This window comes from Thalassophryne amazonica, chromosome 3, assembly GCF_902500255.1.
Source record: "Thalassophryne amazonica chromosome 3, fThaAma1.1, whole genome shotgun sequence".
Taxonomy (NCBI): Eukaryota; Metazoa; Chordata; class Actinopteri; order Batrachoidiformes; family Batrachoididae; genus Thalassophryne; species Thalassophryne amazonica.
In genome coordinates, this window is record NC_047105.1 from 61866001 (window position 1) to 61882500 (window position 16500).

At 41.1% G+C, this 16500-nt stretch overlaps 1 protein-coding gene across 7 annotated transcripts in view; it reads left to right on the plus strand.

Annotated features, from left to right (window-relative positions):
- erc2 (ELKS/RAB6-interacting/CAST family member 2) overlaps nt 1-16500 on the plus strand; it is a 77119-nt gene that overhangs the window by 36794 nt on the left and 23825 nt on the right. For 5 of the 7 annotated variants that reach the window (XR_004559562.1, XM_034166480.1, XM_034166481.1 and 2 more), the window contains 7 exons: nt 96-263; nt 3188-3355; nt 4291-4428; nt 4951-5091; nt 5500-5640; nt 13571-13606; nt 14689-14891. Coding sequence is in view for 6 of the 7 variants with exons in the window: in XM_034166480.1 (XP_034022371.1) it covers nt 96-263; nt 3188-3355; nt 4291-4428; nt 4951-5091; nt 5500-5640; nt 13571-13606; nt 14689-14891 (995 nt within the window). In the remaining variant the exon portion in view is untranslated. The remainder of the gene's footprint in view (nt 1-95; nt 264-3187; nt 3356-4290; nt 4429-4950; nt 5092-5499; nt 5641-13570; nt 13607-14688; nt 14892-16500) is intronic. The other 2 variants (XM_034166485.1, XM_034166486.1) reach the window with 1 other exon arrangement.

Below are 16500 nucleotides of genomic sequence, written 5' to 3' on the forward strand. Positions count from 1 at the left end.
CCATTTACCATTTTAAAGAAAAGTCTTCTGTTTCTGGTGTGACATAAAATATTACAGCATCATATGGTTCGGTTCTGTGTCACACGTGTCTGCAGATTGACCAGCTGAAGCAGGAGTTGTCCAAGAAGGAGTCGGAGCTGTTGGCCCTGCAGACAAAGCTGGAGACCCTGAACAACCAGAACTCGGACTGCAAACAACATATCGAGGTGCTCAAAGAGTCGCTCACTGCCAAGGAGCAACGTGCTGCCATTCTGCAAACGGAGGCACGTGAAAACACCAACACTGAACCGAAGTAACAATGTATTCTGGGTCCTCACAGCCAGGTTGAGCAAATACCACATTAGGTTTGGGTCTGAGCGTTGTCACTACAAAACATCATAAAACCTGATCTGAAGACTTGTGACCCAGGCTGGTAAAAAAGAAACTGTGCAAATCTAAAAATAAAGAAATAGCAAAAGTGATCAAAAGCAGCAGAAGACTGTCCTTATAAATAGCCTCATTTGATGCGCTTCTTTTATATTAACACAGTGATGCTTGTCAAACCTGTGCGACTGGATGATCTGAATTCATTTAGATTCAGTGCTGGTCAGGTAACTCCTGTTAATGACTCTTTCTGACACCCGGGTGAGTGGCAGTGCATCTTTGGTTTTGAATGAGTTACATAACTGAGATTTTAGAAGAAGCATGTCACTGGGTCATAGCACAAGTTCAGGAGGATCTGATTAGTTTATTTTTAATTTTCTATTCTTATTTGGATCAGTGTTTTCAGAGCTTACAATGTGCAGTAGTTAGATGCAGGTGACTTACAACCTCAAATCAGGAAAAGGAGGGACAGCATGGAAAATGTAAAAGAAAAACAAACAAAAACTTATATTCACTTTGCCTTCCATTTGATTTCAGACAGTATACACCCAAAATAATTATTTTTCTTTTCTTTTTTCATCATCTTCATTTCTATTGTTGTTGTTTTTTTCATTTTCTATGCTGTCCCAACTTTTCTGATTTCAGGTTGTATTGAGATCCTGCTGAGCAAACTGGCCCAGAAGAGTCAGGAGCTTATGAGATCATATTTTGTACTTCTCCATCATGTAATCACAACTTCAGAATTAAATATCACACCTTCACACAGTGTTTCTCACCTTGCCTGACTGCTCAATCAACACCACATACAGGTGGCTGTTTTCCTGCATTCACACCAGGCACGATCAGGCGCTACAAATTTGCGGGGGTCGTGTGGCGATGGACGCGCCTCCATCGCCTGGTGTGTCGTTCTGCTTTTGCTGCGAAAATTCACCCCGGTGCTTCATCAAATAGGAGGAGCTTCCATTCTGCTCGCTGGCTCCGGTTGTCAGTCAGGTTAACATGACGGACCTTGATCACACGGAGCGAGTTGTTGTGGAAAGCTCCCAATACAGGGAGTATCATTATTTGCTGCAGGAGCTGAGTCTGGATGATGGCTGCTTTCAGCGGTCCTTCCACCTCTGCGGGACCCAGTTTGAGGACCTCCTGTCCCATTCACGCGCGCACATGTAAACAATAAAAAAAAAAGAAACTCTGCTGCCTGCTGTAGGGCTGCTGCTCGCTCCAAAAACTCTGTCATAATTGTGTTTAGAAACCAGTCACCATTTGTTTTATTATACAAGTACATTTGTGTAGTTAATTAATAAAATATTCTCCACAGACGATTTGCTCGCGTGCGCACGTAAAAGAAAAAGAAAAGAAACTCCGCTCCTGCTGCTGTGGGGCTGCTGCTTGCTCCAAAAACTCTTATAATTGTGAAATAAAGGACAAAAGAGACATAAATCCTGCTCACAGGTTTCTACCAGATACAGGACATGTTCACATCTTCAGTCAAACTCCAGACATCTCCACGTCACTACATACATTGGTCATCGCGGCGTGATGAGACAAAAAAGTTCAGATTTTTCAACTTGGGGAGAAGGGCAACGCGACGTGATATGACGCAATATCGCGCCACAAACACTCCAATGGCCCAAAATCGCTTCACTCGCGTCGCTTCATTCGCGTCCATCGCGTCGCGCTGCGTGACGTGGCGCCAAAACGCGTCGTTCCATAGGGATTGCATGGCAACCTGTCGCTGCAGTCACTCATGCCGCGCTCGGTGTGAATGCGGCATTACACTCTGTGGTGGTTATTGTACTACAGTGCTCTAAGATGTTATTTTTGAGGGAATGTGACACATTGCAGAGAATATTTAGTGAACTATTCTGGGTTCATGTGTGTTAGGGCAGTGGTTCCCAACCCTGGTCTTCAGGGATGCCCTGTCCTGCACATTTTCCATCTCTCCCTGCTCTGCTGAAACCTAATTAGCTGATTCAGGACTACTGTGCCAATCAAGAGGCAACAGATTCCTGAATGAGGTAATAAGATTTTGACAGAGCATGGAGAGATGGGGGGGGAAATCCCTGAGAACTAGGGTTGGGAACCACTGCTCTGGGTAATACTACCTGACATGACAGTAAGGGTTAGGGCAAACTGATATTTGACCCCAGTGATTTTGACCATGACCCAAATGATGGACCTCTGGCTGACCTTGCCAGGGCAATTCTGGAATCCGTTTCAGTGTGTGTCACATTTGGTCCATACTGAGTTGAATATCAAAATCCTTGACCTTGATCTTTGCCAAAACAAATTATTTTAGGGCAATTTCGGTTTCATCATTCAGTAACATACCAGTTCATTACTTCTGCTGAGGATTAACTTAGTTGTGCTATAAATATATTTTGTATGGCATTTGTTAAAGGTTTTTTCCATGATTTGTTGCTCCGGAATAAAAAGCTTTAAAATTTGGCTCACTGTGAGTTTCTCAGTAAAATTTGAAGAGTTAGCACTGTTGTCTCACAGCGAGAAGATCTCAGGTTCGCCTCTGACCTGATTCTTTAGACAGATTGGATACATGGAAGTTTTAACAGATATGACATTTTCCTGCTCATACTAACTCACTACTTCCTGAGTTTGTTTCACACTAAAAGTATTTCTCTGCTACTGCAAAGGTACGCTTTTATTGTGGAACCTCACATGTTGATGATGTTCTTTGGAATACTAAATCCAAACTAGATGTGACACTTTATTGTGCTTTTTAAAAATATAGTAATGACTCATGATCATGTTTTGATCTGGTTCAAGCTGTGGCACTTCCTAAGGCTGTGTGTTGTGCTGTATGTAGGTGGATGCTCTACGTCTGCGTTTGGAGGAGAAAGAATCCTTTTTAAACAAGAAAACCAAACAGCTTCAAGATCTTACGGAGGAGAAGGGCACACTAGCCGGAGAAATTAGGGACATGAAGGACATGCTCGAAGTGAAAGAAAGGAAAATTAATGTTCTGCAGAAAAAGGTGAGGACCTCAGATGGTGTGAACACGGGATTTATTATAGGAAGCTGCTCTGTGGGTTTTTAATTACTGCTGAAACCAGATTATGTTGGACAGGTGTTGGCGTACATGGATGTATTCAGGCTGTTGTCTGAAATTTTAAAGTTGTGTTTGTTACGATGTGGAGTCTGGGACTGAACTGGATGGCATCGAAAATACCCAACAGAGTGTTTCCTCTCTCTAATGAAGAGTCTCTGTTGCTCTGAGGGGGGAAATGTCCAGAGAAAGATAAAGCCAAATGTTTCTGCTTCACTGGCTCCAGTGTGAGCTATAAATACTCACAGTGTTACACCAGCCTGACCTGCTCACTGTCCAGTACTGTGCTGCACCTACTGTCCCATGTGCATCAACCTCAGCCGCTCTTATTTCTAAAAACTGAGCAGTAAATCAAAATTACATTGTTACATCTGTGCCATCAGTTGTCTTCCATAAGGTGTCTTTGGTGAACTGAATGTTTTTGTAGCAGCTACTATTCATGATGTCTGAGGTAGATGGGCCATTGTCCATAAACAGCTTCACACCTCTGCATCTCTAAAAGAGTTGCTCCTCACGCTTCCTGCATTTCTCTATTTAGAGCAGACTAGTTGTAATGAACACAATTTCTGAAATATAGTAAAGTAAACATCATATTAGTGGCTCAAAAATTGCTCAAGTAAAAGTAAAAATACAGCGTCAAAAAAAGAGAAAATGCTTGTTCCTTTAAAAGCGCTGATTTTACTTGTGCTTTACTTGTCCATTGTTACTACCCACCACTGTTTATGATCTGCAACCTCCAAACACTGTTGTGAAGCTAAAACACTCTGTGATGTGATGTTGTGTGCAGAGACAGTTAAAGATCTTTACAAGGCACTGAGATCATACGAGTTACATTTGTTCTTGTCTCTCTGTCTCTGTGACAGATTGAGAACCTGCAGGAGCAGTTGCGGGACAAAGATAAACAGCTGGGCAACCTAAAAGACCGGGTCAAATCTCTGCAGACCGACTCCAGTAACACTGATACTGCCCTGGCCACCCTGGAGGAGGCGCTGTCTGAGAAGGTAGCGACTAGGATGGATGCAGCGCATATTTGTTGTGGGGATATGAATCGTTGTACTCTTAATTCTTCCAGGATTTTATCCCTCGCTGGCCCATGGTCTGAAGGGGAATTATGTCGTAGTGATTTCTGTCCGTCCTTCTATCTGTCAGTTTGTCTGTCTGTCCGTCCCGAAAAGGGCATAAGCCTTCTGAAATCAACATCTATCACATTTTTAGGAGGAATTTCATGAAACTTGGTACAAGTCCTTGCTATAGGTTGGTAATACACATATCATATTATCAGTTATGGCCTTTGATTAACAAATCTACACACTTCCAGTTTCATGGCTGCATCCTGAAATCAACTCTTCATATATTTAAGACAAATTCTGTGAAAAATGGCACAAATCCTTGCATTTGACAGTGGGAGATATTGTGCTCTCTTGTTTTTCTTTTTTTTTTTTTTTTTGGCAAAATATTTTGATTTTGCTGCTTGCATAGATCCCTACTGTGAATCTTGCTTATGTGTGTAACGTGTGTATTAGGAGAGGATTATCGAGCGTTTAAAGGACCAAAGAGAGAGAGAAGACAGAGAACGCCTGGAGGAGGTCGACTCCTATAAGAAAGAGAACAAGGATCTCAAGGAGAAGGTCAACAGCCTGCAAATAGAATTAACAGAGAAGGAGGTCAGTGAGAGAGATTTTCGGTTTTAGGTCACTCTGTGCCATTACTGTCCTCCTCACCCACTCTTAGTGCTGTCCCACCTGATTGCCTTGGAGATTAACAGTTGTTTGATATCAGTTATGTGAATCTGTATGGCCATTTGCATTTGTGTCCATCAGCATAAATTAAAAACATGCTGTGAATATTGCAAGGCAGGTGTCACCGACATTGGAGATCAGATTTTGATTGCAGGATTCTTCAACTTTACATAGTGTAATCCCTCATTGGTGTCTTTTCATCTGCCTGAAGTTATCCAGATCAAATGAGCCACCTGATAATCAACTATGGTGCTGTGAGGTTTGGAAATGTGGGTCTTGAATGAGACTTGTCTGGACCTGTCCTCACTCTGTGCTCTGTCTGTCTTCCTGCAGTCAAGTCTTATTGACCTGAAGGAGCATGCGTCCTCCCTGGCATCCTCCGGCCTAAAAAAGGATTCAAAGCTCAAATCATTGGAGATTGCCATTGAGCAGAAGAAGGAGGAGTGTAGTAAGTTGGAGACACAGTTACAGAAGGTAGGAGCTTGACTCATAGGGTGAAACCCCTCCTGTCATAGGTGTCTAATGAACAATGCTGAGGTTTAGAGCGTATTTAGTGTTTAATCTCAGCCATCATTTTTGAACACTTTTCAAGAGGTTAATACATATACATCAACGAAAGTAGCTATTTTCAATTTGAGGGAGTGTATCATTGCAATGAACTTTGGGAGCAGATGGATCATAGGTCACGATCATCAATAATGTGGTGTTAAAAATACATTTTCCAGGATATGTCTGCAGCAGATAGGGCTAGAGAGGTGATCATATCATAATTTGTCATTAGGTGGTTTAAGTTTAATGATAATGCCATCATTAAATCATGTGGTCACTATATTCTGAAAGAAAAAAAAACAAATTCCTGAATATGCGCAGCCAGCTGGGCTAGATTAATAATGTCCAGCTTATTGGTCTCACTATAACACCTCTCTTCATATCTTAAAATAACTAACAAATAATCATAGTCTTACTGCGCGGTATTATGTGCGCATTGCCCCTCCAGTTAGTTGTTTTTGCTATATACTGTTCAAAATGCCCAAAAGATACGAGAACACAAAATGTCACCCTTTAATTTCTGCTATTTGCACCCAGATGTGTTAATTGTCATAGTACTTAACACCATTTATATCAGACAATCCAGTTTTCTCACAATCAAAAATGTTGTAACAGCTAAGTCTGAAAGTTAATATTTGGCTCCATATGTCTCATTGTGAACAAATTACTGGTTTCTTTTTGTTTGTTTGTTTGTTTGTTCTGCTTTTCCACACTGTTACACTGTTACTGGGAGTGCCCTTGCATGGCTGACGTCATACTTGACCAGTCGTTCTCACTGTGTTTTGTACAGTAACACTACCTCTAACCTTAGTGACATGAAATTTGGGGTTCCACAGGGGTCTGTCTTAGGCCCCCTGCTTTTCTCCCTTTATATAGCACCCCTTTGGCACATATTGCGGCGTTTTGGGATTACATTTCACTGCTATGCAGATGATACTCAGTTATACATGCCAATAACTGCTGGTAATCTCGTTCACATAAAATCCTTAGAAGATTAATTACCTTGCAGCAGTGAGAAGTTGGATGTCTAGAAACGTCCTACTTTTAAACTCTGATAAGACTGAAATGATGGTTCTTGGTCCAGTGAGACATCGGCATCAATTTGACCAGTTAACGCTCAGCCTCGGCTCATGTGTCATACAACACACTGACAGAGTGAGGAACCTTGGGGTAATTTTTGATCCTTCGTTATCCTTTGGCCTCCACATTAGAAATATTACTAGGACTGCTTTCTTCCACCTGCGAAATATAGCGAAGATTCGTCCCATCCTGTCTATGGCTGATGCTGAGACCCTGATCCATGCATTTATCTCTTCTAGATTGGACTACTGCAATGTTCTATTTTCTGGTTTACCGCAGTCTAGCATTAGGGGTCTCCAAATTGGTTCAAAATGCTGCAGCCAGACTTTTGACACGAAGCAGAAAGTTCGACCACATTACACCCATTTTGGCATCACTTCACTGGCTTCCTGTACCAGTGAGATCAGATTTTAAGGTTCTGCTCCTAACCTATAAAATTGTTCATGGACTGGCACCCTCCTACCTAGCTGACCTAATTAAACCTTACGTACCGGCCGGGGCTTTACGTTCTCAGGGTGCAGAACTACTTTGTGTCCCTGAGGTGAATAAGAAGTCTGCGGGTCACAGAGCTTTCTCTTATCATGCCTCTGTTCTGTGGAATGATCTCCCTGCATCAATAAAACAGTCAGATTCTGTGGAGACTTTCAAGTCCAGACTTAAGACACACTTATTTTCTCTTTCATATGGCTAGCATACTGGTACAGTTTTGTCTTAAGCTTTTTACTCTTTTAATTCATGTTATTAGTAATTGGAGCGGGCTGCGGCCTCAACTTTACCTAAATTCTGGGTCTTTTAGTGAAGTTTAGGGCTAGCAGCCGGCGATCACCTTAGTATTTCTCTGTTTTTCTTGTTGTTTAATGCTGACAAATTATACAGTATTTCTTGTCTTTCTGATGCCTGATTCTGTTTTTTCTCTCTGTTTAAGGTGCAGCTCCATCCAGAGATGGGAGTTGTGTTCGTGTTGGTGATCCTCCTGTCCTGTGCGCCAATAGCATTTCTTGTACAACCCCTGGCAAAAATTATGGAATCGCCTCGGAGGATGTTCATTCAGTTGTTTAATTTTGTAGAAAAAAAAGCAGATCACAGACATGACACAAAACTAAAGTCATTTCAAATGGCAACTTTCTGGCTTTAAGAAACACTATAACAAATCAGGAAAAAAAATTGTGGCAGTCAGTAATGGTTACTTTTTAGACCAAGCAGAGGGAAAAAAAATATGGAATCACTCAATTCTGAGGAAAAAATTATGGAATCATGAAAAACAAAAGAACGCTCCAACACATCACTAGTATTTTGTTGCACCACCTCTGGCTTTTATAACAGCTTGCAGTCTCTGAGGCATGTACTTAATGAGTGACAAACAGTACTCTTCATCAATCTGGCTCCAAATTTCTCTGATTGCTATTGCCAGATCAGCTTTGCAGGTTGGAGCCTTGTCATGGACCATTTTCTTCAACTTCCACCAAAGATTTTCAATTGGATTAAGATCCGGACTGTTTGCAGGCCATGACATTGACCCTATGTGTCTTTTTGCAAGGAATGTTTTCACAGTTTTTGCTCTATGGCAAGATGCATTATCATCTTGAAAAATGATATCATCCCCAAACATCCTTTCAATTGATGGGATAAGAAAAGTGTTCAAAATATCAATGTAAACTTGTGCATTTATTGATGATGTAATGACAGCCATCTCCCCAGTTCCTTTACCTGACATGCAGCCCCATATCATCAATGACTGTGGAAATTTACATGTTCTCTTCACGCAGTCATCTTTATAAATCTCATTGGAACGGCACCAAACAAAAGTTCCAGCATCATCACCTTGCCCAATGCAGATTCGAGATTCATCACTGAATATGACTTTCATCCAGTCATCCACAGTCCACGATTGCTTTCCCTTAGCCCATTGTAACCTTGTTCTTTTCTGTTTAGGTGTTAAATGATGGCTTTCGTTTAGCTTTTCTGTATGTAAATCCCATTTCCTTTAGGCGGTTTCTTACAGTTCGGTTACAGACGTTGACTCCAGTTTCCTCCCATTCGTTCCTCATTTGTTTTGTTGTGCATTTTCGATTTTTGAGACATATTGCTTTAAGTTTTTTTGTCTTGACGCTTTGATGTCTTCCTTGGTCTACCAGTATGTTTGCCTTTAACAACCTTCCCATGTTGTTTGTATTTGGTCCAGAGTTTAGACACAGCTGACTGTGAACAACCAACATCTTTTGCAACATTGTGTGATGATTTACCCTCTTTTAAGAGTTTGATAATCCTCTCCTTTGTTTCAATTGACAACTCTCGTGTTGGAGCCATGATTCATGTCAGTCCACTTGGTGCAACAGCTCTCCAAGGTGTGATCACTCCTTTTTAGATGCAGACTAACAAGCAGATCTTATTTGATGCAGGTGTTAGTTTTGGGGATGAAAATTTACAGGGTGATTCCATAATTTATTCCTCAGAATTGAGTGAGTCCATATTTTTTCCCCTCTCCTTGGTCTAAAAAAGTAACCGTTACTGACTGCCACAATTTTTTCGCCATTTGAAATGACTTTAGTTTTGTGTCATGTCTGTGATCTGCTTTTTTTCTACAAAATTAAACAACTGAATGAACATCCTCCGAGGCCGGTGATTCCATAATTTTTGCCAGGGGTTGTATATTCGTCCGTGAATTGTTCTGTAATTTATGTTTGTAGCATGGCCCAAGCAGAGGGTTACCCCTTTGAGTCTGGTCTGCTTGAGGTTTCTTCCTCAGAGGGAGTTTTTCCTTACCACTGTTGCTCTGGGGGTTGGTAAGGTTGGACCTTGCCTGTGTGAAGCACTTTGAAGCAACTCTGTTGTGATTTGGCACTATATAAATGAAAATAAATTGAAATTGAAATTACAGTCACCTCTTTCACTTGTTTGTTTTTGGGTTTTCTTCCTTCAGTCTCCTTTATCAGGAGGGTAAATACAGAGTCAGTTGGGTTGAGGTTTGGTGGTTGACATGGCCATTCTAGTATACAAATAATGAATGTTTATGAGTTCAGTGGTACTACTATTTCATGAGGTGAAAGATGGAACGTACCATTCAACAAGGTGAATGGTACGTTGAATGGTACGTTTTTTTTGTGTTAGAAGAATTAGCAATAGCAGTCAGTTCCTTCAAATTGTTGTCCGTCAGCCTACTAGTAGGCGGTGGTTGCAGCATGCAATTGTACAAAATGTATGGAACCAAATTTGCACAGTATATGGAACCCATTTGCACGCTAAATGCAACGCAACAAAAATGGGGCGAATAATCCATGTCACATGACATACAAAGCACCAATCAAATGACAAGGATTCACTCAGACGTTATATAAAACCTTCTAGCGTTTCTCTGATGAAGTCCTCTGTTGAATGGATGGTGTGTTCTGAACCTAGCACAGTTTGGATGCATTTGTCTGTAAATGAGCAGACAAAATATTTCTGCAGACTTATGGATTAATTCTGCTGCTACCATCATGAGTTCTGTCATCAATAAAAATTTGTTGAGCGTGTTCCACAAATACAAGCCCAGGCCATGATACTACTACCTTAAGCATGTTTCACAGAGGAGTTTGTATGTTTTGGATCCTGAGCAGATCTGTTCTTCCTCCACACTTTGAACTTTCCATCACTTTGGTAAATTTTAGGCCCATTAGTATAGAAGTCCTTGTTTTAGAACCACTGGAGCTCACTGTTGGGCTGTTTTTTTTCCCCAAGATTCCAATCTGGCTTTTTGATTCTTACTGCTTGTGAATGATTTGTATAATGTGGTATGGGTTCTGTAGTTCTACTCTCTTTTATTCCAGTGGTGCATTGTGATACCTTCACTCCTCTCCTGAGGGCATCGGTGATGTCACTGACTGTTATTAGTGGTTTTTATTGACAGCTCTCACATTGTTTCTGTTATCAGCTGTTGTTCTTCTTGGTTTACCAAATCAAGGACTGTTGCTGTGTACACCAGTGTTTTATTGCTTTTGCAAGACATAACAAATAGTTGTATTGGCTGTGCCTGGTAATTGTGGAATGCTTCTGGTCTTCATGTGGCCTTGTCCTTTTTAATAACCTCTGCAGTGTTCCCAAGGCTAAAACCAAATGCTATTTAATTTTTAAACAATCACTCTGACAGGACAAAGCTGCATCAGAAGAAACTTGTCCATCTTAAAACCGTATTCAGGTGTCTGAATGCCCTGGGCGTTCCGTGAAAAATTCAGTTTGAAGTGGGGGTGGGCGTTTGCACAAACTCATTCAAATATTATGTTTGTCGGACCACCCTTTTCAATGAAATGTCTGATTTCCTCACAGATAAAGAATAAATCACCTATCGGTGTCTGTTTTTCCCCTTTTGTCATTTATTAAATGTGTTCCTTGCAGCTGATGTCTGGGACAGCAACAACAACAACAAAAAAAACCTAGAGCACCGCACTCGTAGAGCGCAAGCCTCCGCCAAAGTCGTGTTAGAAGTGGCTTATCACAAGATAAAATATAATATAAAATACAGATCAAAAGGGTTTTTCAGTGTTAAAAAAATATCCACTAAATCTGCAATTTGGATCAGATGCAGCTGAAACTTAGTCTCTTCATTGAGAGTGCAGTTTGCACCTCATTGTCACAAATGAGAGTGATTGAGGCACTTTCGATTGAGATATAATGCAAAATGTACACCAAATGAGCAATATTCAATATTACATTTAAATGTCCACAAAATCCACAATCCAGATCCGATGCAGATCAAACTTTGTCAGGCAATACTGAATGCCAGTCTGAGCTTTAGTTTCAAATATGAGAGTGATTGGGGCATGTTTGATTAAGATATAATGTAAAATATACATTAAATGGGGTTTTCAATGTTAAATTTAAATGGCCAGAAAATCTATCATCTGGATCAGATCCACTCTCAAATATGAAAGAGATTTGGCCTTTTTTTTGACAATTATGAATTTTTGAAAATTTGTTAATGTTAAAAATAGAGATTTTTCCAATTTTCCAAGATTTTTCCTGACTTTGCCCTTTGACCCTTCGTACCTATCAGGCATACCTGGCAACATTTGAATGTACCAATGCAGGACACACCTACGTGCCCGCAAGCAAAATATAGCTAGGGGGTCCAGGGGCCTGCCCGGACCCATACACCTGCGGGACTAATGGGCGTCCCACACACACTCATGCGAGACACGGGGGTAAATACCGCCTGATGCGGGATGGTTGGCAGCTCTGTATCAGGATATGAATCTTCAGTAACCAGTAACACTTTCATAAAGATATAAAAAAAATATTTTGGGCTCTAGGCTGTTTACAAACAGACAGACAAATAAACGAACATGGGCAAAAACAGGAAGTAATAAAATACTTACAGAAATGCTGTGCTTTGTTGCTCTCTGTGTCCCACTCTCACACTCAAAATTAAATAGCTCCGTCTGAACCCTCAAAACACACACAAAGCTTTCTGATAAGCTGACAAGAAACCCATTTTGCTGGATGGAAAAAAAAAAGACTTTTGTTGGACAAAAACTAACACAAACTGATAGTAGCCCCTTGGGCTCCTACTCAACTAGCTGTATTATCACAGAACACTTCCTGTTTCTTGTACAAGAGTCTTTCACAATAAGAGCACAGGACAGACATATGATGTGAAGAAAATCATTGTGAAAACTCATTATTTTTTATTATTTATTTATTTATTTTACAATATGCTGGGGGTCAAGGAATTAATTTATTTTAGGTGGCCGTTTAATAAACTTTAATTACATTTTTTTTTTTTTTTTTTTTGGGCTGGCCTTTAATCAACTTTCTTCAAAAAAAGAGGTGGGCAGATACTCGGCTCTGGGCCCTCAGACGCATGAATATGGCATCTTTGTTTGCCCCAAAATCTGGTGGTCTGATACAAAAGGTGTTACAGCCTATATATTTTTAACATATCTACATGTATATACCAGGAATTAGAGGCAAATAAGTTGTGTCTTCAACAATTATTTGAGCACAGACCTCTGCCAGACTACTATTACATCTCCCAAGCCACTTTTCTTTGCCTGGATAGATCTTTGTGATGTCATAGGGCAACATAAAAAAAGAAGATAAAGGGGGAAAACTGAAGCACTATTACCTAACTGAACCAGAAACATAAACCTGCCTCATATAAAATGCAGTAATTAGGACAATGGCATCAGGCTTTCTGCTGTGCAACAAGGATTAATGGAATCAGTCAGCCAGTGGGTCCACAAAATATTCTTAAGTAACTCCACAAAAACGATACCATTATCAGTTCTAAGATTTAGGGATATGATAGACACACATATAGACTGGCGTCCTGTCCAGGGTGTACCCCGCGTCTCACTCTGTGTCTGCACAGATGGACTCCAGTCCTCCGTGTCCATTGTCCATGTCCATTGGAGTAAGCGGGTATACAAAATGGATGGATGGATAAATACAGATGAAGAGCAGTGATGCTCCTATTTTGGTCCATTTGACTTCTTTTATCATGCAAAATAAACAAAAGACAGACAGGCCTATAAGTTGCTTGTCAAACCTTGGTGTTGTAAGGTCTCGGAGCTATTATCTCAGGAGCCACCACAAGCAACAGTGGCCGCTGGGAGCCACTGCTGGTCGTCAAGCTATTCCATAACATGTGTTTGCATTTCTAATAACATTCTGTGTACTGTACTGTATGTTTGTCATCTATAATGCTTGATATTGTTCTTTCTTTTGGCTCTAACTAAATCCTAACACTACTCTCCGGATCTCCCCCGCTCCCCTCCTCATCCCTCCATTTGCGATGTAGCAAGCTGAGCAACTATTCAGTCAGATGAACAATCCTGTAAGTCCTTCTCTTGAGCTCTGTGAGGCACATACTAAAAGCATGAGGGCACTCGTGACTCTTTGAAATATGCTAGATGGTGATGGTGCCGGCTGCAGCACAGGTCCGGCTGTCAGAGCTCACCCTGATGCATGACGATCGCTCCTCTGTACCAATACTTCCTGACTTTTATGCTGCACTTTGACTTCTGTGCAACTTACTCATGCAGCTATTTGTGTTTGTGAGAAGTGTGGTGAAGCTATTACTGCATATAGAGTATTTAAAGTCTAGTCTTATTTGCACAATATTTTGCATTAATTAGTATATCAAAAATTAAACTGTGGATTCTAATATTGCTCCTCATTCTTTAAAATATGACAGCTATTAGTAGGTTTTCGCCCACAGTAGGACAGACTTTGCAGTTTTGTTGAGCTTGCATGAAGTGGTCGACCTTGTTGCATGCGTCACCGCCCGTGTTGCCACGCTTCTCTTGTGTCTCAGTGTGGTGTGAGTCGGTGAGGTAACCGTCATGGCAGCAGATCACTGTAGTAATTTGGTGGATGCTCCTCCTCTGCTGTGTTTTACTTCTTGCACTTCTGCAACCTGTGTTGACACGGGTGGCTGCTTTCCATTTGATGGCTGAGGTGTAATTTTGCAGTAGCGGTCAGATTAGTCCATATTACCCAAGCAGTGGTGACAGATAACATGAGACAGAGCCATTATCTTGCATCTTTACTATCACTGATCTTATTTATTAAAGTGTTGTGAAAATGCAAGACACACAATAACAAGAGCACGCATACAGTAGTGTATTCCGCATATGCACAAAGTGTGCACACTGACTGGAAGTCTCACAGCGCTGTTAAATGGAGCTAAATAATAGCTCTGCTAAAGCTAATGAGCCAGCACCAGTAATGACGCCCTCGTCCACAACTCATTCAGAGAGAGAATGAGCTAAAATAAGACGCTGACAGACCGTAATGAGCTCCATGTACTGTATCTCTCCATTGTGAGCAATCAAAAAAAACCTGCTAGACTGCACCTGTGTGCCGACATTATTGTTTTAACAGAGTGTGCGCTCACGTGCATGTGTGTGGCTGCAGAAAGCCCATGAGGTGGAGCAGCAGTCGGGATCCAGAGGGAATCCAGAATATGTAGACCGGGTGAAGCTGCTGGAAAAGGAAGTGAGCTACTGCAAGGATGAGGCCAGTAAAGCTCAGACAGAGGTGGAGAGACTTTTGGACATCTTACGAGAGGTGGAGACTGAAAAGAATGATAAGGACAAGAAGATTGCTGAGCTGGAAAGGTAAATAACAATGAATATCATCATGAATCTTACGTTGAGACTCTTTGTTCTTTTACTGTTTATTCTCAACCACAGTTGAACTCAAATGCCCCCATGAGAAACCAGAATTGAAAAGAAAATGCTTCTTTTTCCAATGGAGAGGAAAAGGTCAAAAGTCTATGTCAGTCAAATGATCTGTTTCTATTCAGTGTACACTCGAGTTTGCATTGGGACACGATTTTGACCTTGTCTCAACCATTTCCCCCCGAAAACCAAGTCACATTGCCAATGGCTGGCCCTCAACAACTCCACCGCATTTGGTCCAAATTGGATCAAAACTCTTTGGGCCTGATTTACTAAGATGCCAGATAATGAGTGCTAAATTGGGTACACAATCCAAACTTTTGTGCATTTGGGTACAGACAGTTTAGCTGTTGATTTGTGAAGACTAATCACGCAATTGATAGTGGGTGGTAACATGATAGACAGCAGTATGTAAATGAGGATTTTGCGCATATTCATGGCTGCAATTAAATGAGCCACTTCCAGGTATGTGCTGTGCGTTTGGTTACACATGAACTCTACCACATAACTGAACATGTTTACGCACTGGCATTGTTGTGACAGTGTTTGCACGTTTGTACACACACAAACATTTCATAAATCAGACTTTTTGAGTTATATTGTTCACACACATACACACACGTACACACATATGCGCGCATGCATGGACTCACGTACACATTTGCGGACATACATGACCGAAAAAAGTACTTCCACATGAGATAGTATAAACAACCTGTTCCTGTGCTTAGCTTTAACATACATTATTTCCAGAAAAATAGTTAATCAAATTTCCACTGTCCTTATTCATTTCAAGCTCAGTTTTCTTTGTGTGAGTATGTGTGCAATATATATTTATTTTTTCAGTTTTAACAGCCAAAAGTCAGACTGCACTTGATGGACTCCAGACGTGCTATGAACTTGAAAATGTTATGTGTGGATAGTGTAATGAACCTCTACACGTATGTGCCTTTGTGCAATTCATGAAACTCTTGTTGTGTGGGACTATGATGTCACAAAGGCCTGACAGCACATGTACTTCACTAAAGCCAGTCATCACACCCTTCCTGGGTGTTTTCATGCTGTGTTAAAGCTGGTGGTCTGAACACCTCAAGCACACTTCACAGTACTGTGTGTGATCCAAGCTCTCTGTTGCCATTTTGTTTATGTCTTGCTGGAGAAGAGACAGATCGGTGGGATTACACTTGAACACAGTCTGCCCCTCACTGCAATCTCCTCATTACAGCTTTAAAACTATTTGATAGTGCCCCTTCTCAGACAGTAATAGGTGCCATTTCATTTCTGTGTCACTCTACTTTGTTTGACCTGTTTGATTAATTGAGTGTTTTTGTCCTTTCTTACCATCTTTACCCACTTTTTTCCATCCTGTTCCCCTTTCTGCGCTCTTTCTCTACCCTCTGCTATTGTTCACTTCCAAATTCGGTCTTGGACCTCTTCTTCTTTGTCACATTTCTTCCTTGTAACTCTTTCTGTGTTGTAACCCCCCCTCCCCACCCCAATACTAGCCCCCCTCCCCATGCCCCTCGCCCCACCCCTCGTCCCGGTG